The sequence below is a fragment of the Hippocampus zosterae genome, chromosome 8, assembly GCF_025434085.1.
Source record: "Hippocampus zosterae strain Florida chromosome 8, ASM2543408v3, whole genome shotgun sequence".
In the NCBI taxonomy this organism is placed as follows: Eukaryota; Metazoa; Chordata; class Actinopteri; order Syngnathiformes; family Syngnathidae; genus Hippocampus; species Hippocampus zosterae.
Window position 1 is genome coordinate 10,739,477 of NC_067458.1, and position 23,415 is coordinate 10,762,891.

General features: G+C 41.1%; 1 protein-coding gene across 17 annotated transcripts in view; it reads left to right on the forward strand.

Annotated features, from left to right (window-relative positions):
- ptprsa (protein tyrosine phosphatase receptor type Sa) overlaps positions 1 to 23,415 on the forward strand; it is a 223,294-nt gene that overhangs the window by 185,100 nt on the left and 14,779 nt on the right. For 10 of the 17 annotated variants that reach the window (XM_052074413.1, XM_052074420.1, XM_052074421.1 and 7 more), the window contains 7 exons: positions 2,102 to 2,149; positions 5,042 to 5,142; positions 8,419 to 8,542; positions 10,804 to 10,979; positions 18,176 to 18,295; positions 20,279 to 20,433; positions 22,446 to 22,731. In XM_052074413.1, coding sequence (XP_051930373.1) covers positions 2,102 to 2,149; positions 5,042 to 5,142; positions 8,419 to 8,542; positions 10,804 to 10,979; positions 18,176 to 18,295; positions 20,279 to 20,433; positions 22,446 to 22,731 — 1,010 coding nt within the window. The remainder of the gene's footprint in view (positions 1 to 2,101; positions 2,150 to 5,041; positions 5,143 to 8,418; positions 8,543 to 10,803; positions 10,980 to 18,175; positions 18,296 to 20,278; positions 20,434 to 22,445; positions 22,732 to 23,415) is intronic. The other 7 variants (XM_052074424.1, XM_052074425.1, XM_052074430.1 and 4 more) reach the window with 3 other exon arrangements.

Genomic DNA, 23,415 nt, shown 5'->3' on the forward strand with positions numbered 1-23,415 from the left:
TAAATGAATGCTTTGGACCAATTAAGTGGGCCGGTGAGCATTTGTGAACATCACGATCAGCTAAAAGCTGCCATTGTTGAAATGAGCTCGCTCCCGGTGCTCTTATGCTTGGCCCGATTCCATTCAGTTGAGCAAACGCTGTATTGGCAATTGGGACACAGTGACCCGTGGCGCTGCTGCAGTACTAAAATGATATTTCATTTTATTTTCCCACCATATGCAATGCTTCATTCATGTATTGGAAAGAGTGTGCGTGTGCGCGTGTGCATGTGTGTGTGTGCGTGCGTGCCTTTGGTCATTTGATAGCCTCACATTGACATCGCAATATTCCTGAAGGCGGAGAGTGGCTCGATTTTTTTCGTTATCTTCCCTGGTTCGAGGGGTTTAATTGGCAAATGGGGCAAAAGTAATAAGCAGCACAACTCAGTGAATACCTACATTCAATGTCCAATCATGTTGTGTTTTGCTTGGAGCGCTGACTTGTTATTTACCCTCCATCCCAACCTTTTTGCCATATTTTCTCTCTTTCATCCGTGTGCGGTCTTTTTTCGCGACACGTATCCCTAATTTGCAGTCCAATGTACTCGTATTGGAAATTGTGTTTCACTTCAGTTAACTATCTTTGGGATTCTGTCCTTTGTCTTTTCACTAGAAAACTATGTTTCACGTTTTGTAGTTTTCTCCACCGTTAGCAACAGTATTTAGTTAGAATTACTACACCAAAACTACAAAGCCATTATGCTCAAAACATGAACGTCACATTTGAATTGCAAGAATTCCTCGTATTATTATTCCTTTTTCTAAAACAAAGAAAATGACTTCCCATAAATGTGCGTGCGTGTATATATGCATTACAAAAAATTATTTCATTATTGATTTGTTGTGTCGTGCAATTATTGCCTCATTCACCCCTTTACGTACATGAGTTCAGCAGTCAATCCAGACTTGTTTGCCCAGCAGCGGAGTAAGTCACTACAGAATCCTACTTTATTCTGTTTTAAAGTGAGACAGTGTAGTTGTTGGTGCAGTTGTGTATTAAAATATCCAGTATGACAAGCATGAAAAGTTCATGAAACGCACGTTCGCTTGTGAATAACTTGGGAGAGCAGTAAAGTAGTTTGGCTGATTAGACAAGACGCGTTTTTTTCGCTTCTCTTTTGTTGCCCATTAACTGTTCATTCGGTGTTCATTCTGTGCTTTTATTGTTGATGTTGCAATATATTTGTATATATATTGCAACATACAGTATATTGCTGCACCATACTGTAGATAGTTTCGTCATTGCGGTGCATCTGTGCAAAAAGTGTCACACTGTATTAGTCAGTGCAAGTGGGTTTTACAGTGTAACTGTGATGCAGTAAACAAATTAACTGCTTCTCATCTACATTGAAGGTTATCCGATGGATTTCCATGGAAAATCCTGCCTTGCTTTCAAAGACGTGATGTGTTTTTACATATTCCCCTGCACAATGGGTGTGTGAAAACTACAAATACTGTAAGAGGCAAAACGTTTTGACTTCAAGTTGTGCATGAAATAAAATCACCCAGATCCAGATAGATTTTTATTTAAAGAACTACTTAAAAAATCTGAATCCAGATGATTCTATTGTGTGCAGCCACTTGTCAAAATAAAAATGAGTAAATTCAACACAGTTTTTTTTTTTTTTCAGTGTACATGTGTTGGCATTTGAATATAATATGCAATACTACATTTAACAGTGACATCAGGACATGTCATAATTATTTATCTTTATTTTATATTTTGTTCCTTTGGATTAGTTCTGATTCTGGATGAAACTATAAACTTTGAATGAAAAAACCCTAGATACTTGCTATTTACTATTTTTTGCAGGTAAGATTAATGGTTAGGGAATTTTTAGCATGCAAAAGGTGTCATAGAAGGTTGGTACTAAATGAGAAGTTCTACATTTTTCTGTGTTGTAGTCTGGCGTGTCCAGGCCATTCTTGCGTCCCATATTTGAAAACAAACAAAAATTTTTTAAATGTTCTTCATTGTCTCCAATCATCTGTCAGTCTTCCGTAACCATTTTCTGTTTCGCTGACTTTGTGAAACATTTTCACATGTTTGCTGTTCTTTCAGATTCTGGTCTAAACAGTCCTCAGAGTGCAGCTGAAATTGAATATGAAAGTTAGTCTTTGTTTTTAGTATTTGCATACCAGCTTTTGTTTTTGAGCACCGCTTCTCTCCATTTACAAACAAGTAGCATCCAAAACCCCCACATGAATCAGCATAATATCTGCACTGATTTTTATGTTTATGTTGGTTTCTATTCGTGTACTGAGTTGCCTCAGTCAGTCATAGTATTCACTTGGCTGCCAGCTGTGCATTAATCCCACGTGCCTAACCACTGAGATCACGTATGCTGATGAAGAGATACGTTTTTCCAAGTGAAGTCTCTGTTATCCCACTCATCTCCCTCACCTTCCCCTTTTGACACCACTGCACCATTTCGGTTTGAAATTTAGTGACTATTTTCTGTGCTCACAGAATTGATTAAACGAGTGGAAAACAGTTGCTTGACATTTGATTTGCCTCTACTCACTGAATGATCTTCTGAGACAGAGAGGGAGAGAGAGAGAGAGAGAGAGAGAGAGAGAGAAAAGAAAAAAGGCTACTGGATTGCCTCTAACCCCAGCATTTTCCCTCCTTTTCCTTTGCCCACCTATGTGCAGGCTTCTTCCTTTTTAAAGGGAAATTTGCATCGTAAAAAAAGTCTTTTGGAAGGAGCTTATCAAAAAGAATCATTACATACCTCTGATGTGTCAAGCAGCACATCGGGAGATTGGAAATACATAATTGGACGCTAGAGTGTGTTGTCTATGCTTATTGATCACGTTTAGTTGTGCTGGGAAAAGTATGTAGGCGTGGCGGGTGAAATGCTGTTGAAGAGAAGGGCAAGAGCAAATGAGGGAGGGAACGGAAGAGGAGATAGGAATAACTTTTTGTCCTTGAGTAAGTTGGCTTGAATGAGGGTCACAACAAAGTAAAGCGTTTTTTGGGGGCGGGGGGGGGGGGGGCAACATTTCAATACAGTGTGTTGTTTATAAATGACAGTGATGGAAGGAATGGATGCCTCACCATAGGACAAATGCACTTTTGAAGAGCGCAGTAAGAGCTCAAGTAATGGTTTGAGTTGTGAAGTCCATCAGGGTGAGTGTGATAAGTCCTCCTGACAAAGTGCAAAGATAGATGTTGATACACTCGTAAAGAAGGAATAAGAAATTTACGACCATCTGTCTCTTCTAGCAGCAACGTGGTTCATTTTGGGTGCGTGATGTATCTAGTGAACATGTTGCGAGCACTTCTGCATGCAGACGGTAATGTGGCCTGCCCAACGTAAAAGCAATTGATGGAGTGTGCCTGCAAAGCTGCACACATTCACAAATGTATATGGACAACCATACAGACATTTGCACACATGCACACAAAAAAAAAAAAAACACCAACACAAACATTCTTTGATCTCGACTGGAAAGATCCATTTCCTGTTCTCTGCAGGAGAAATGTGGGCCCCTCATTTGCATACACATTCCCTGCTTTCTAGCGAAGCATCTCACACCTTTCCCTCTGAATTTCAAGCAACTTAACTGACAAGCAAATTTAATTTGCAATTTAAGTTGTTGCTGTCTTCCGGTGGCAGAAATGATAAACAACTCATTTCCGAGTGGTGTGTTTGCACCCTGAATCCATATTTTGGCATTCACTTACTGAGTAAATGATAATGAATGAGAAGATGAATACAACAAATCCTCCAAGATGATTTGAGCTTTTCAGTCAGCACACCGGCTTTTGTGTTCCAGAGGAATAATATTAATTCTGTGTGTGATCCACTTCAAAGGAGCATGTTTCTTACCCAACTCGTGTCAAGTACAGTAATCTGTTAATTCAATGTGTCCACTCATTTTCTGGAGAGTATCATGGCATTCCATGTCATCTCCATTTGTCTCATGCTCTCATCGTAATCTTCGCAAATCTCCATGAAGTGGATGCTACTGCTTTGTTGTGTGTGTAAAATGAATTGTTGTCACTAATGAAGATAGACAGCGCTGAGAGCTGGGGCTCTGCCTCAAAAGTGCAACTGAAGCAAACAGCATTGTTGCCCATTTTGACTTTGCATTGTCAGTGAGAGGAAATGAAAGATTGTTAATGTAGTCGTTCTGACATGCATGCTGAGTAAGGCCATAGCATTGATTTATATTTATGTATTTATTATTTTATTTTAATTGTGAATATTTAAACATTCATTTGGCATTTGAGCTTGTGTGAAAAAAAGGCCTCAAATGAAAAATAAATAAATAAATATTGCCATGCCACATATTCTATTCGAGCACTTCAGTATCCAACCCTGAGTGTCGTAAAGATAGTCCACAGCGCGATCCTGCTGGCGACTGTTGTCACAAATGAGTAGTCTCATTACCAATACTATTCTTGCAACAGCAACCCATATGCACGTTGGAGGGAGGCTGAACAAACTGAACGTCCAACTGTTTGAAAAATAACAGATTTTCAAACCCAAATTGCTCTGTAAATTCAGAAAATGAGGTTTTTATCCTGGAGCACTAGCGATTTTGGAAATGGCTTAGAGTATGCCCTCTACCGTTGACTTTTTGTTTTGATTCCAGTAAACACTTTTAAAAATACATTTTCACAGTCCACGCTTTCATTATAAATAACAAACTTAATCTTCCAAAATGAGATCCAAATAAAGCCACGACATCCTCATCACAACTATCTTAAGCAATTTTTATAGTTTTCTCTGCGCCTTTTCTCAATATAAAGTGGTTGTCTATCCACAAGCTCAAATTCCAAGAACATACCCAGTTACTACATGTTCTTTTAATTGACACCATCTTATGCACAAGCTTCCCCATCTCTAAAACCCAACATTCAACAATGTTATCTATGCACAGAGATACTCCACTTCAACTACTGTATCGTGTGAAATGTCTACTTTGAAAAGTTGTCCGAATGTGTCAAACTTTCTTTTTCTGCTACTTCATCCTCTGTCGATATGGCAAGCAGGTATGATGAATCACCCTCCTATCCCCATCTCCGAACTGGCTGAGCACACAGAGCTTCTCAAAGCCAACGACAACCTGAAGCTCTCCCAAGAATATGAGGTGGGTGGGCAAAAAGTTTCTCATCCTTTGGATTTTGTAGAAGACTCCATTCTGGTCATTCTGTTCATGATTGTGTCTATATATGTAGGAATAGGTATGGAGATTACTGTATTTTCCGCTCTATAAAGCGCTTTGGAGTATCAGGCGTGCCTTCAATGAATGGCCTATTTTAAAACTGTTTCCATATATGGGACGCACCGCATTATAAGGTGCATAGAATTGAAGCTACAATCGTGGCCCCGGTTATGTTTTCCATCCACTAGATGGAGCTACACGAAACGGAATACAATACAATACAGCTTTATTGATATAGAGCCTTCACAACCGGTCCAGCTGTAACAAAGCGCTTTACAGGAGAGTTAAAATACTGCGTCCAAGAAATCAGAATATTGATCCATATATAAGGCGCATCAGATTATAAGGTGCACTGTCGGCTTTTGAGAAAACTGAGTGCTTTTAGGTGTGCCTTATAGTGCGGAAAATACGGTACTTAAATTTGAATTCACCAGATCAGAAGCAAACTTAGCATGTTATATGTAAGCACATGCGTTGGGTTTTACTCAGCTGATGCGTTGTTGTGAATGCCCGTACGTGGTGTGGGGAGGGCGGTGCTAACTGAGCTGTCTTGAGCTCTGCGACCGCTTGGGTTATAAATGACACCGGAGTTGATTAGAAATCAGGAGCGCTGAATCAGCTCTCGTTTGCATACAAGTAATATCTCCCGCTCGCCATCCCTGAATCACCGTGCCTGTCACCTCGCTGCATGCGAGGCGGAGGGGGACAAAGGGTACACGCGCATGGATTGCCATCATCTTGCCTGACCAAAGATGTTGGATTTGTTGTTGGATAATGACTTCTCGTAGCATTGCAGCATTTCTCCAGTATCTATTATTTATAAATCTACAGCCGAGCAGTGAGCTAAAGGGACCAGCTTGTTTTGTTCACGGAGGCGAGAGACGAGAGGGCAAGTGTAATTATTTGGCTTAAAGAGTGAATTTAACCAACCAATCCTCTTCTCCCAATCTATCTTTTACTTTCCCGCCATCCCTGTGCCCTTTCAAACAACCCCATCAGCCCTCAGGAAAAATAAATGACCAAATTAAAGAGAGAAGTGTAATTTTAATTTTGTTATTTTCGTGATGAATGGCCACTCGGCCATACGCTCAGGCTTGCCAAGCGCCGCTCTACAGGCCGTTGACTGATTGGGTTTAAGCCAGGGAGGAAGTGGGGGGAGAAAGAAAAATGGAGGAAAGAGGCAAGAGAGGGAGATGCTGCGGAGGCTCGGTTATGGAGGATTAGCTGAGCCCAGACAGCAGGATATCGGAACGTAGAAGAGCAGCAATGAGAAGAGAGACCAGGTGCCCACAATTTAGCTTGACTTTACGATTTATCTTTTGTTTGCCGTCACTCTCCATATGTTGCCAAATTCTGCCAACTAGTTATCATTGTTGGCACTGTAACTCATTTGCAGATGTGTAACTATTAACCATGAATAATTAGAATAAAGCATCCATTGTTTGGAGGTGGGGGGGGGGGGTTCATAAATCATTTTATATCAATCAGAAAAGAAAAAAAGTAAGAAGAAAGAAGTCTCCATTAAAGCTCATACTTGACCCTTAACCGTGATATTTTTTCAACTTGTGGTTTGTATCGGGATTTTATACATCCACACCCTGGCACTCTTGTGTCAATTTTCTCTTGTATTCATAATGGATATTTCAATACCTTTCTCTATTTATCAACTTAGTTCTTATTTATCATTATATTTAATGTTTAGAATTTATCATTTTAACTCTGATTAATGTCGGTTGTTTGTACAATTTTTTTGAATTTGTTTTTGAACTCAGCAAGCGATTTACTCATTTTCAGGTCTGTTTCGAAATTATTCCACAGATTAACACCTTTGATAGATACACTTCTTTGCTTGATGTTTGTTCTTGTTTTGAGTTTTTTGAATAAGTTGGTACCTCTTACATCATAGCTGCTTTCTTGAATTTCGAAAAACTTCTGAATGTTTTGGCAGAGCAGGTTGTTGTGTGCTTTGTACATTAATTGGGCGATTTTAAAGTCAACCAGGTCATAACATTTCATCGTATTTAATTTGATAAATAGTGGATTTGTGGGTTCCGTATATTTTGATCTATTAATAATTCAAATTGCTTTTTTTTTGTAGTTTTAGAATAGAGAGTGTGTTTGTTTTGCAGCCATTTCCCCATATTTCCACACAGTAGGTCATATGTGCTAATAATAATGAAGTGTATAATATGTACAAAGATCTCTTATTTAGCACTTCCTTGGTTTTGTAGATTTTTGTACATCGTTGTAATTGCCATATGGTAATTGCATGTTTAAAATATTTTAGGGTCTCACACAAAACGATGCTTTCTTTCTGTTTCAAAACTCAGGTGTTCAGTGTGCTGCTTGCACCAAAGTTGTTGAATCCATTTTTACTCCATTGCTCTGAGACATGCCAAATTTCAAGTTTGAACATTACCTTAAATATCGTAGAACCCCTCAGCTGACTAAATTTAACAATATGTTATCCGAATAGAATATGAAGCATTAGATCAGTGTAATGTGGGAGCTGTGCCTGTTCTGTATTTTGACCGCTCATTTTGCATGAGTATTTTTTGGTTTAATGATGTCAATAGACCAACAGATATAATAGACTATGTTTGACATGCTGCTTCAGGCGATGTGTGGGGAAGATAAACTGCAGGCCTCTTCCTTCCTTCCTCAAGCTGTCACACTTGATGATTGTTCCCAAAAGACCACAAGCAACTAGTGACAGCTTTGCTCACCCACCACACATTGCACAATATCAACAATCAACAATTTCATTCTGTTTAGGCATGTTGATTCTGTTGTTTGTTTAAGCAATTTGTTTCTGGTTACATGTGGTTTATAATGTTTAGAATGTTGTGACAGAGTACATTTACCCATTAAAGGAAGCAGTAATGAAATCAGATTCTTGATTTAATAAATGTCATGGTTCAGATTCGCTCCAAAGTGTGTTTCTACTGAATTTAGTCACAAAGAAAATCAGGATGAGTAAGACAAATGCAATATTATACATTTGGATCACAGTTCCAACTGGACCTTATTCAGTCTGTCAGTTCTTGTATTTCTGCAAAAGCTCCTCATATATTCCCAACTTGGGAAATTTGTGTCAACATTTTTTTTTCTCTGCTGAGATAACATGCAAATTGTACCACCACCTTGCACATCTCATCTGTGTTCTTCTAATTGTGTTCTTTTGTCTCTGCCCCCCATCAGTCCATTGATCCAGGCCAGCAGTTCACCTGGGAACACTCCAACCTGGAGGTGAACAAGCCCAAAAATCGTTACGCCAATGTCATTGCCTACGACCACTCCCGTGTCATCCTGGCTCCCATTGAGGGTAAGGCTCAACCGTCCTCTCCTTGTGCACACTCCCACAGTCATTTTCAACATTTTGAAACTGAACTGTAGCAGTGCGAATCCAGGACTTGTTTCAGTCAAACTAGGTGGAAGTTTTTTATTGATCTTGTTGTTGTTTTGGTCAAGATTTATTTCCGGCCATTTTGATTCGGCATTCAGTTTGATCTCACACTTAATTAAGCATGATTCAGGATTTTTTTTTTAATTATTTTGCACAAGCCAATTTGTTAGCCCATCTTCCACTTCCCTCTAAACTATGCTCAGACACAGCACTGCAGCTAGAAGATTCTTCCTTTGACTACTAAATCGCTCTAGACGTTGTCAGAGGTAGTCACCCTTCACTGCTGACATTGTTTTGGGGTTGCAACGCGAGAACAAATCCAGACTCCTCTCAATGAGGACAAAATGGCTTCTTCTCCATGCTCTCCTTATGTGTGGGCTAAATGTCCCACGTAGATTTTCAGCACCTCACAATTTGCAAGTGTAACATAAGAAAAACTAAAAAGCTCACAGAGAGAGGGAAAAAAAAGAAAAACAAACGCATCATCCATAAATACATAAATTAATCAAGTCTGAAATTTCTATTTTACACCAGAGTGATTTTGCTATTAGTTTCAGCAGAATAACAATTCATGCACACCGCCTCTTCTCCGTTCATTTCGCCTTGACTAAAACCAAGTCACCACTGTCGGATAGTGCAGAATCCATTTTAATGGAATTCGCGTTGCTTACATTCTATGCTCATAATTTATTTTTTTCATTACTGTTCCTTTTTAATTTACTCTTCCCTCTTAATGTGAGCATTATGATCTCTGTCTTTGTCTGCAGTATATTTTTCTTCCACTCTTATCCTGGCTTTTGTCCTCACTAAGTCTCCTTTCTTTTAAACTCTTGAATTAGCCCAGCCAAGTGTTTCATTATTTGTCGCTCGAGTGCCGCGACGTCAGTCACAGGGACGTGACTTTCAAACACAAAATGCTCCGTCACGCGTTCCATTTCACCTGAGAGGACTGTAAAAGTTTGTTTTCTCAACATGTGCCCCACAGTGGGTTCAACTTTGATTTTCACATGTGTAGATTAGAGCTCGGTGACAGATAAGCACGGTGCATGATGATCAAACGACAGACCGACAGCACACTTGAAACTTTGTGCCCTCGGTAACAGGAGCAACCGTAATGCGGTGATCTACATAGTTTACCTTTGAAGTTTTTCGTTTTCTGCTGCAGATGCTTATAGCTACGCGATGTCAGTGAAAGCGAGAGCTCATGATGACAAGCCTTGCTCTCATCATTGACATTAAAATGTTGCTCGTTTGTATAGGTTCCTCTATGTAGTGAAGCGATAAGGTCATTGCAGCTGCTGAGACCTTTAGAGGACTAGTATGAGTTTTAGGGACCAGTTTACCGGCTCAACCTCCTGCCTTTAGCTTCTCATATACTGTTGAGGCAGTGCTAAATCAGATGGAGTCTGTTATATACCACAACCATAGATATGTAGTCCAGATTGAACAACATTAGACTGAACAGATGGCACAAATCTGCGGGAAAACAGCGCAAGGGGTGCTGCTCTAGGAAGTCAGAGTAGGAGATCACTTGACCTTTTTATGTTCAACATATGTCTCAGAAACGGAGAAACTATTGGGTTTTTAATTATAAACCATCAGAAATGTATTATAAGCTGCAGTTGATAAAAGCAGAAATTGTCTGTTGTTGCCATGGAGACCCTGAACCGCCTCTTCTTGTGGTGTATTCATGGTGGATCTGCTAGACACACTTATCACATTTGAATTACAAGTTGAAAAAAAAGTATTCTTCGTGTCCACCACTAATATATTTCTTTAGCTTCTGCTTATAACATGCTAAAAAAGAGAAGAAAAAAAATATGAATTGAGCTGGAATGTGCTCCAATACTTCACAATCATGAACAGGATATGTGGTATAGACAAAGGTCGGATGGAAGTTGACTTTGCTATATTGCACTGAACAGCCGAGATGAAGAATCCAGCTCTGTGGCATAATTTATACAATGTTTTTGTGAAGTTTTGGAGGCATATTTTTCCCAAAACCTTTCGTTGGTTTCCATAGAACATGATGTGACACATAAAAAGTTTTCCTTGGAAGGTTTTTACATTTTCACTGATGAGGAAAAAAGGCAATTGTTTCTGCATTGTCAAGGGCATGATCACATGACAAAATTATGTGGAAAAAAGTGTGTGTGTGATGCTCTGTTTTTTTTGTGTAGGGATCACAGGTAGTGACTACATCAATGCCAACTACATTGATGGCTATAGGAAGCAGAATGCATACATTGCCACCCAGGGCCCTTTACCAGAAACTTTTGGAGACTTCTGGAGGATGGTGTGGGAGCAGAGAGCAGCCACTGTGGTCATGATGACCAGACTGGAGGAGAAGTCACGGGTGAGTCTGCTCACGCAACACACTGCAGCTCGCGTTGAGTGACTGCAGTAGCCTTTTTAAAATGCTGTTCCACAATATACATCAAAATCAAATCACTGAATCATGAAGCCGAGGTACAAAATGTGAAAAATGGCGCAGCTTTGCAGTGATTTCCCAGATGCCGACTCCAACTTCATTGGCAGGTAATCAGACTTTATTTTCTTGAGATGGCTCACTTTCAGAGTAGAATATAAATTACATTTGAGAAATTTAAATGGGGTGGCGAATGCGGTTGCAGGAACAGTTATCTTACAAATGGACTACCTGCTCGCGTCTGATAGTTTGGGCAACAGCCACGGGGGACTTGGCTGTGTTGTTTTTTTATTACCTTTTTGCAGCTACAAAAGTGGGAGAGGTTTCTGTCGGACCAACAAAACATTCGTCCCATACTGGAAAAAGAGCTTAGCAAGTTATAACACTCGACAGATGCTGCTTTTCGCACAGAGCAGTAAGCTTAAATGAAATTGAGGAGTTTTTGCAGTATGAGTGACTAGTACCTCTGACAGCAGTCTGTTGCTGAAAAAAGTTTGCTGTAAGGTTAGGCGTAAGCGGCTATGTTTCACTTACACTTTGGATAAAAGTGATACAGGGCATACAAACCCAAAGTAGAGTTGTTTTCCCATTTGCAACGATGGCATCTTCCATTTCTCCAGGAAAATTTGTTTCTAGATCTGTGGATTTTTTTTTTTGCCCGTTCATCCTCAAGAATATTGTTTAGGTCAGAGCTGAATGAAACTTCTTGTTTTGTCACAGGGTCTTTGAGATTTTCTAAGATACTTTCACATCAAATGTATCTAACCATGGAACACATTCTAATTAGCGCCTTCCCTAAACAGGTTCACAAAAATGTAGAACCATCCAATTGTACACAGCGTCTTGGAAAACCATACTAAGAGGCCCAAAGCCCGGTAATTTATCTGTGCCGATGCACACTTTCAAAAAGTAAAAACCACATACCCGTACATTAAATAGGTAGATAAAGGAAAACGGTAGCAGTTGAATCCGGAAATATTGCGGGAGTGGTAAACATGACCCAACAACAAACACTAGTGACGCCAGTCACAAACCTATCATGGCAGGAGTGAAATAATCAGAATCCATATTGCATACTTCATGAACAACAATACCGAGACTACACCAAAAGATGCATAGCACTCATTAGCAAGATGAATAGGAAACCCAAGCTGGAAATAGCGAAAAAGCACATGCGAGCCAAAATGTACTTTACCAAAGTGATTGAAAGGGTAATGTCCAAGAAAGACAGGAACGTAGACGCATACTAGCTCACATGAAATTTAATGGACATATTGTCATCGCTTTGGCTTGCCTGAATTCTTCTGAGATGTACTTATTAATATTCATTGAACAACATGATGGCAGCAGCAAAAGAACCTTCAGAAACATTTTGTGTACAAATTTATCGAATAATGCAACCAAACTGCTTGGGCGACCCGTCACAATTTAGCAAAACACAGCTAAATTGTGCTACATGGAGCATAGTGCCGTGTGCCGTGAACCAAGCCAAGTCATTCATTGTGTTTGTGCAGTGGCACCGGCGCATCACCATGCCGCAACTACCAGGGTGCATGAGGAAGGAGCATACTTCCTTGGCTAATGCACTTAGATTGACAAATGTCGAATTTGGAAGGCAGTGTGCTCTGACCACCCTGCAGCGCATACACTGGGAGAGATGATGTCAGAACAATTTCAGAGTGACAAAATCAAAACTTTTTGGTGGAGGTACACATTGAAAACCACTCGGTGAATCAGTGTTCAATGTCATGTCTGCCCCAGTGTGGTAAACTCTGGAACACAAGGGAAGGCACAGCGATGGGTGGAAATCCGCAAATCTGAGGCTTAACTTTGTGACGAACATATTTTCCGCACTGTAAGGTCCTTCGAATAATGTTTTCATATATTGGGTGCATTATAAGTCACATAGAACAGAAGCCAATTTTCTCGCTGCTGTTGTGTTATGGATGGAGCTACACTAAAGGAATACAATACAATACCGCTTTATTTACATAGAGCTTTCACAACCACAGCAGCTGTAGCAAAGCGCTACGTATATATATATATATATATATATATATATATATATATATATATATATATATATATATATATATATATATATATATATATATATATATATAAATCCTCATCTCACCCCTCGGGTGGTGTCCGTCCCTCATTCAGCTCGGGTCCTCTACCAGAGGCCAGGAAGCTTGAGGGTTCTGCCCAGTATCCTTGCTGTTCCCAGCACTGCACATTTCGGGACTGAGATGTCTGATGTTGTTCCCGGGATCTGTTGCAACCACTCATCTAGTTTGGGGGTCACTGCACATAACACCATCCAGTGTGGGTCCTTGGGCAAGATCCTTCACGCTAATGCCTACCTCATACAATGATGAGAGACAATAAAACGAATGACATGCCGGCTCAGACGTCGCCCGGGGAACCAGAGCACCTTGATGAAAAATGGGCTACTGGAACAAAGCGGAGATTGGCGAGATGCGATAACATGGCTCTGATGGAATGCTACTACTCAAGCAACCCTAGTCAGAGGGGTTACATGCAGAGAATGTGGGCTAAATGGTTACCTCGAAACCCAAAGTCACGGTTGACCACGAAACAACTAGTAGCTCAGTGTTTCAACATCTACAAACGGCAACTGCTGTCACAACTTGAGATTAGTGAGGTACAACGCAGGTTCCATGGTGAAGGGCCCCAGGCTGCCAAATCAGAGGAGGAGGTCATACAAGACATTGGGAGGCCAGCCCCACGGAATGAAATGCTGAGCGAGGCAGCAACTGACCTCAAAGCTAAGATCATGGCGAGAATGAAAGCTGGGCAACCTAGAAACCGATTACAACGGCTATGTGAAGTACCATCTGAAAGTCTCATGGAAAGTGTGAATGCAGCACTGAGGGCGATCCCTACCGTAACGATCACAGAAACCAATGAGCTGATATACGCTTCAGCATCAGTGATCCTGGAGACTATGCGCTATAAGAGCAACCATGGAAGCCATGAGATATGTTACCCACCATGGAAAAGACGGTTGGAGGCTAAGATCAAGGCGGCCCGGAAAGATGTGAGTCAATTGACGGAGGCCCAGAGAGGCGTGATGAAAAGGCCGATACCCGAGAGGTACATTCAGATGACCATACCTGAAGCACTCGAAACTGCCAAACAAAGGCTCCAAGCCTTGTCCAGTCGCCTAAAGCGGTACACGAAAGAGAATGAGGCCAGACGAATAAACAGGCTGTTCGCAACACAACCTGCGAAAGTGTACGCTCAGTGGCAGGGTCCTAACAACAGAGCTGACCCACCAAGACTGGAAACTGAAAGGTACTGGAAAGGCATATGGGAGAAGGAGGTTGCACATAACAGCAGTGCACAATGGCTGGTGACCCTGAGACAGGAGCACAGCAACCTCCCTGAACAGAACCCAGTTACCATAACAGTGGCAGACATACAGGAAAGAGTCTCAGATATGAAGAACTGGACAGCACCAGGCCCAGACATGGTCCACACCTACTGGCTAAAGAAACTCACAACACTCCATGAGCGCCTAGCAGTACAAATGAACCAGCTGCTGAGGGATGGGACTCACCCAGAATGGCTAAACGAAGGGCGAACGGTCCTGATCATGAAGGATCCCTCGAAGGGTGCAGCCCCATCCAACTATCGGCCAATAAGCTGTCTCTCCACAAGATGGAAGCTCATGTCAGGCATCATTGCGGCTAAGTTAAGTGGACACATAGATCAATACATGAACGAAGCGCAGAAGGGCATTGGTAGAGATACCAGAGGAGCCAAACATCAGCTCCTGGTTGACAGAACAGTCGCACAAGACTGCAGGTCCCGACGTACCAACCTGTGCACAGCTTGGATTGATTACAAAAAAGCCTATGACTCGATGCCACATACATGGATCACTGAATGCTTGAAGTTGTATAAGGTGAACAGGACCCTAAGAGCCTTCGTTGCGAACTCGATGAGGATGTGGAAAACCACACTTGAAGCCAATGGCAAGCCACTTACCCAAGTGTCCATCAAATGTGGCATATACCAAGGTGATGCACTCTCCCCACTGCTGTTCTGCATAGGACTGAACCCCCTAAGCCAAGTAATCACCAAGACAGGCTATGGATACCGCCTCAGAAATGGAGCTACAATCAGTCACCTCCTCTACATGGATGACATAAAGCTGTATGCTAAGAGCGAAAGGGACATAGATTCCCTGATCCACACAACCAGGATCTACAGCAGCGACATCGGGATGTCATTCGGGCTTGAGAAATGTAGTCGGATGGTGACTAAGAGAGGAAAGGTAGTCCGCACTGAAGGGGTCTCACTCCCTGAAGGAACAATAGCAGACATTGAGGACAGCTACAAGTACCTCGGTATACCACAAGCCAATGGCAACCTCGAACTGGCAACAAGGAAAGCGGCTACGACCAAATACCTCCAGCGAGTGAGGCAAGTCCTAAGAAGCCAGGTCAATGGCAAGAATAAGACCCGGGCAATAAACAGCTATGCCCTACCAGTGATCAGATACCCTGCAGGAATAATAAGGTGGCCAAAGGAAGAGATTCAGACCACGGACGTTAAGACCCGAAAGCTCCTAACCACGCATGGAGGGTTCCATCCCAAATCCAGCACCCTGAGACTGTACGCAAGGACGGAGGCCGGGGACTAGTGAGTGTGAGAGCCACTGTCCAGGATGAAACATCCAAGCTCCATGAATACATCAAGGAGAAGGCTCCAACGGATGACGTACTCAGAGAATGTCTCAGACAATGGGGAACAGAAGATGAGGCGCTGGAAGAGGGACAATAATGGGAGGACAAGCCCCTACACGGGATGTACCACCGGACCATAACTGAAGTGGCTGATCTCAAGAAGTCCTATCAGTGGCTAGAGAGGGCTGGCCTGAAGGACAGCACAGAGGCACTCATCCTGGCTGCTCAGGCGCAGGCCTTGAGCACTAGAGCCATCGAGGCCCAGATATACCACATCAGACAAGACCCAAGGTGTAGGTTGTGCAAAGAGGTTCCTGAGACGATCCAACACATAACTGCAGGGTGTAAGATGCTGGCAGGGAAAGCCTACATGGAACGCCATAACCAGGTGGCTGGCATAGTCTACCGAAACATCTGTGCGGAGTATGGACTGGAAACCCCAAGGTCAAAATGGGAAACAACTCCGAAGGTGGTGGAGAATGACAGAGCGAAGATCCTGTGGGACTTCCAGATCCAGACTGACAAGATGGTAATGGCGAACCAACCAGATATCGTGATCATAGATAAAGGGCAGAGGAAAGCCGTTGTAGTGGATGTAGCGGTCCCAAGTGATGGAAACATCAGGAAGAAGGAACATGAGAAACTCGAGAAATACCAAGGGCTCAGAGAGGAGCTGGAGAGAGCCTGGAAGGTAAAGGTGACAGTCGTGTCTGTGGTGGTCGGAGCACTCGGGGCAGTGACCCCCAAACTAGATGAGTGGTTGCAACAGATCCCGGGAACAACATCGGACATCTCAGTCCATAAATGTGCAGTGCTGGGAACAGCAAGGATACTGCGCAGAACCCTCAAGCTTCCTGGCCTCTGGTCGAGGACCCAAGCTGAATGAGGGACGGACACCACCCGAGGGGTGGTGAGACGAGGAATTTTTACATATATATAAGGTGCACTGTCGGCTTTTGAGAAAATCAAATGCCTTTTTTGTGCGCCTTATAGTGCGGAAAATATGCAACTTTACTCCAAAACCAGCATACATCCCGTTTAGTTGCTTAGCAAGTAGTACTAAATTTGAACCACCTCCATCATCCCTACCCTTCCTATATCTTAAACCCTGTAGAATATGCATTTTACATGCTAAAGAGAATGCATAGACCTCTAAAACAATTAAAAGCGGGTGCAATAAAATGCAAAGCATCGCAAAGGCTTTTTGATGTCATTGAGACACGGCCTTGATGCATTTATTGCAACAAAGGGATTCTGGTACAGAACTTTGACTGACCAAAATGTGTGTTTTGTTAAGAACAAAACTATCTAATCTAAACTCTCTATTTATATAAATACATGGAAATAAAACCAAACACTGAACATAATTGCTCTGGCCAAAGTAAAAGCTTTGGCCTCCATGTTTGTCTATTTAAACTCAAAACTATAAATAAATGAGCTGGATCCACGGTATTTCCTTTCCAGTACCCTGTTGTCATACCCTTTGAGAGCATTGTTGGGAACTTAAGCTTAAATCTTGGATGAGCGTCTCAGAACAAATACAATGAAAATGGAAAAGCACAATGTGAAACCATCTAAGGTAATTTTATCACAAGCAGTGGACTTGTTGTGTGTCAAAAATACAAATATGACATCAACCTGTCAAGCCAAACCAGTGTCAACAACAGACTATATATATATATATATATATATATATATATATATATATATATATATATATATATATATATATATATATACACCCCGGGTGTCTCCACTTCATCTCACCTCTCCTCAGTTGCTTACCTGTGCACCAACCTGACAGGCTCTGTCCTCCACTGTCAGACATGATCAGCGCATGTGGCCGCTGGAAGCTCAGTGTCAGTTTGAGCAGGAAATGAGAGAGAAAGTGTGTTCCAGGGTGTCACACCATATTGACCGTGAATGAGATGCACTGACATAAGAGGCAGGTGATGTGTTTTTGCAGGCTTACTGCACAAGCACTGAAAAGCAAACGTTCAAGCAGATGTTGAATGAAAAAAATTTAGTCGACAATGCAGATATGCATGACTTTTTTTTACATTAGTTACTGTGTAGTTAAGGGTTCAGGTGGGAATTGTGAAAATTATAACAAGACAGTGTGTGTTTATGTGTGTGTGTGCGTTTGCGTGTATGTGTGCGGTTGTGTGTGTTTACTGCGCATTTCTCAGTTGTGAAGGACAAAGAAGCTCTTTTAGAGCTTCTGTCAGCTCTCACTGCTGTTTTAATCGACACGGTTCTCTGAAATGTGTGAGATGAGCTACGGTCTTCCGTCAGCCTCTGTGTACTGTATTTCTTTGACATTCAGCATGTCGTTGCAATTCCTCCTTTCACATGATGCAATTTTTTTACACCTCATTTTTTAAAATTCTCTTCTCTTTTTCACAGATAAAATGTGACCAGTACTGGCCCAGTCGTGGCACAGAAACCTACGGTATGACTCAAGTGACCCTGTTGGACACCATCGAATTAGCCACTTTTTGTGTGCGCACCTTTTCCTTGCACAAGGTAAATATTATATATATATGTATTCATCCACAGTGAATTCATGTGACATAAAAACGGGCTGATACTATGTGTGTGTGTCAGAATGTGTATGTACTGTAAGATTGTATATGGCAGCCTGCAGTTTTTCAGTGCACTCTCTTCAATGCATCTCTTAGTGTGTCTGCCAAAATTGAGCACTTAGGTGAAGTGAGCAGAAGAGAAACTCAATATACATAATTGGCAGATTGCTCAAACTCACGCACACAAACAAACAGACAGACAAAAGTTCCAACACAACAAATATGAAAACATTAGTTGTAAGCCATGGCCTGATTCCCGGCAGCGTCTCAAGATGTCTTAAACTTGTCTTCAAGCATCCAGTGTCTTGATTGCTCACATTTACATTTGGACTCAGACAGCGTGTCGTTTGCTGCGTTAAATCACGGATGAGTCGTGCATCCACAAGAGGGGAATGCATGTGTATGCACTTCTGTGTGTGTGTGTGTGTGTGTGTGTGTGTGTGTGTGTGTGTGTGTGTGTGGCCAGATTAATTATTTATTTTTTAAGCATGAATTGTGTGCGCATTTGGAACTCTGATGTCATTTAAAATGTGGGTTTTCATCGATGGTAATAGATTTGTAAATCTTTAGATTAAAATTTGCTTATATTCTCAGAATATTATTTGATCACACCGAAAATTAATGAGGACTAACGTAATGGCAAATTGCACCACTACACCCCAGTGATGATGTGATGATAATCAGTACTCATAAATCATAATAATAATCATTTTCAAGTGCCAAGTGGTGTCATAACTTTGGGGTATTATCATATCTACAAAATGGTATTTTATTGGTTTGACAGTTTCAGCTTATAGTATTGTCGTAAGTAGGGAACAGAAGTATGTTTGACAGATGTTTTTTTTCTGCCGTGCAAGTCAAAAACCAATTTAATGTTGACCGTAATTAATACACAACTGTTGAAACTATGAAACCGTATTTTGCTAAGGCTGAACTGATTTCTTTTGGTTTGAGTTCGAAAATGCCTGTTTGGGGTTTAAAGGCTCGCAGTGAGACATGGACTGAAAAAAGAAATGTCTGACATAATTGTACACAAACACTCATGTGAATGTTAACCATGTCCCATTTTTGAAACAAAATGCATTTGAAATGACAAGAGGGCATAATGAGAGATCAAATTTAAGTTAAATTAAAGTAGACATCACAAGCGCTATTTGCACAGTCACACACAGACACACACACACACATTATCACGCAGAGTCACCTTGCATTAATTGAATCTGTGCTAAGACATATTGTATAGAATCTGAAATTATTTCATCCCGTGCCTTGGTGTTCCGTGCTGGATTTGTGTTTTGGTAGTAGAGGGTGGCGGCAGATGCACAAAAACAGCGAATCTTCAAAGCAGTGGCTGTGGTCAGGATCCATATGTATGCGTTTCCAGCAGTGATGCAAAAATGTCTCCTCACAAGTAGCAGCCGATGGCTTGTCAGTTTTTTTGCTGGCCGCCTCGGCAGCAAAATCAGGGAGTGTCCAAAGAAAAACCCATAAAAATAAGAACTAGGCCAGTTTGCTTTTAATTACCGCACTCATTTATTCATTTATTCAGCAAGTGGGGGGAAAAAAACCTGTCAGGAAAGCAGAAAGGCTGCATTGAAATGCAAACAGTATCTCCATAAAGAGGAGAAGAGGAGAGGACTGAACGATGAAGGGATTTCTCTTCTCTCATACTGTGCAAAGATTCTTTCTCTGGATCCTTTTTTCTCAGCTGTAGCTTACCAAAATCTATAAAACATTCACCCCTTTTATAGGAACTGCAATGAATGTTGAAAATGTAACCAACAAAAAAAATTGTCAGTGAAAGAAGCTAAACCATTGGATTCATATCAATCAGTGTGAAGTCACGCAAATCTAAATAGTAGGCTCACTGGGGGGAAGCAACCTATTTTCTTCAATCAAACACAGCTCCCTTCATTCTATTTAGAATGGATCGAGTGAGAAACGTGAGGTTCGCCAGTTCCAGTTCACAGCGTGGCCTGACCACGGTGTGCCAGAATACCCGACGCCCTTCTTGGCCTTCCTCCGGAGGGTCAAGACCTGCAACCCGCCTGATGCTGGACCCATCATTGCCCACTGCAGGTCAGCAAAAATAACTCTTATCCTAATGCAATCTGCAGAGATGTTTGTATCTTGAATATAAAACTCGAGTCATATTTGCTCCAAACAAGAAAGCCAAGTGAAATGATTTTGTTTGTAGAGTGAAATGAATCATAAATGTGAAAATGTGTGCCAGGGATGTTTTTTTTTTTACTTTGCCTTTTTGCTAAAAAGATAATTAAAGCAGGTGGAGTGTTCATAAAACAGGTTCCAATGTGTCAGAATAACATGTGTGACATGCTTTTGAGAAAAAAAAAAAAAAAAAATATATATATATATATATATATATATATATATATATATCTTTGGGATAGATAATCATATTTTTTGTCTCGTTAAAATTACACAATTTTACATTCACTCCACACACTGCTGGGCCAATGACGCGCCATTGTTTTGACAACCTGATGGATCCCCGTGTGGCCGTGTGGTCTTGCGACTCACTCAATGAAAGCATTTTAATTCACAGAGGAACATATTTCCTTCCACATTTATTTCACACTTGAGGGGTGGGTAGGACCCGACGTCAAGACTTTTTTTGTCTTTCTTTTGCAGATTTACACAAACATGGACATCCTGAACATACATTTTATTGGATTGAGTTCATTTGGGCAGTTAAAAACTACAACCAACATATAAGTGGGGCATATAAAACATTGAAAAATGGACAAAATGGCATATGTCCTCCCCCTGTATAGAGTATTATGGATTAAATAATTCACATAGAAAACCATTGTCACTCTTTCTTAGCTGTTGCAGGTATTTTCTCTCTCCAGTGATCACATGATCTTCCCCTTCAAAGCACCACTCCATTCTTCTGCCATTCTCTCCGTGTCTGTCTCTTGTTTCCAAATGCCGTCAAAAAGACTCACCCTAATCCGATCCCATTTTCATGTTTCCTCCTTTTTTTCTGCCCTGTAGCCTTTTACAGATTGTACTACTCAAAAAGGCTTATTCAAAGCCATCCTTTTTGTGATAAGACGACCCCAATCAGTCCAAAGCGTTACACTAGAAATCTGAAATGACAGCTTGTGTACAGTTGACATTATTGTTTCTCATGCATTTTTAGTGCATTCCATCACAAGTAGTATAGAATCACAGGACGCAACATTAGGTGCCCCGGTACTCTATGATCACAATCCGGTACAATACAGTAGCTGTTTCAAAAGAATACGCCTCGATGAACAAAATAAAATAGCAAGCGAAAATAATCATTTCACAATGTGTTTATTATTTTCACCGGAGTTTGTACTGTATCATACGATCCTAATACTTGATGTACTGTAGATGGGGCAGCTATCTGCCTTGAACCTCATTGTTCACACTCATTTGAACAATTATTGAACAAACTATTATAATTGACTTGACTGATTTCAAAACTAGTAAAATATTCATTTGCTGTGTACAAGTAATAATTTTGTGGTTTCACTGTCATCACGGCCCTCCGAGGGATGACGCAACTCCAAACTGGCCCGCGACTAGAAAGAATATGACACCCCTGCCTTTGGCCATCGAAATAGAAATAGTCTTTTGTTCCTTTCCATTGAAAAACGTGTCGGTCTCTCATTGCTGTTAATTTCTTATTTGAATTGAAAAACTCCACACTTATTTTTCTTTGGACCGTAAGAACTTGTAGAACTTAGTGGTGTCACTCTATCAACAGGAATGATAATCCCAAAAATTGTCCACAGTATTTTGCCTTTGATAGGTTGATACGGTAATTATTTGAAATATCTGCTTGTATATAGTGGTATGTAATTCCACACCACTGAAGAGGATTCACTGTGTAAATCAAAATTGTTTTTTTTTTCTTTTATTACTTTTGGAGTGGATCTAATTTTCCTTCTCTCCCCTTTCTAAATATATTGAGTAGTTTAACATTGTCTCCTCGTGTTGTGATGGGGTAAATAACAAGAGAAAAAAAAATTAAAATTTAGATTTTTGACTTTTTGTCTTGTTAATGTACTGTATTTATTTTTTTCTCCTCTCTACAGCGCCGGTGTTGGTCGGACAGGTTGTTTCATTGTCATCGACGCCATGCTCGAGCGAATCAAGCATGAGAAGACTGTTGACATTTATGGCCACGTGACACTGATGCGCTCACAGCGCAACTATATGGTGCAAACAGAGGACCAGTACAGCTTCATTCATGACGCGTTGCTGGAGGCGGTGGCCTGCGGTAACACTGAGGTGGCGGCCCGCAGCCTCTACTCCTACATCCAGAAGCTGGCTCAGGTGGAGAGCGGCGAGCACGTCACCGGCATGGAGCTTGAGTTCAAGGTACAAGGATGCAAAGCTTTGAGATTTATTCTTGAATGGAGTGCCAGACAACACTCTTAACTTGCGGCTTGATAGAAAGGACAGAAGATCGACTGTATGAAAACGGGACGCATGAGAATAACTTAGATCCTGTTTATTACATCAAATTAAAAAAAAAAACGAAAATGAAAATGAAGCACAATTAAATATTGTTATAAACTGTAGAAATTAGCAATGACGTTTTCGTAAAACATTGTATTTACAGCACTCTACTTTAAATGCGTTTGAAATGGGATATGTAAAACCGTAATTGCGGTTTCTTCTCGAAAGCATTCAAATCATTCATAATTTTAGAGCACTTTCAAAGTGCCCTTCACTTTGTGTTGTGATTATGCCTTTTTATGTTACGATCCTGTAAATTCCCTGTAGACATTAGTGTTCAACCATCAAAACAACATTATTGTTATGGAAAAGAGGCTGGTAAAAGTTGAACGTAATACCGTGGAAGTTTATGGTCCCTTAGGAGTCAAAATTAAGACACTTTAATTGCAATGCACTTTTGTTTAAAGGGGATTTTGCCAGCCTTGTCTACAGATGGACCCAAACGTTCCCATGGATAGAGCAATACAAAAGGCAATTGTTATTATGTGTCTAGCACACAAGCGCGCTGGCCAGGCTGCATGGAAATCCACTTCGTTGCCAGCT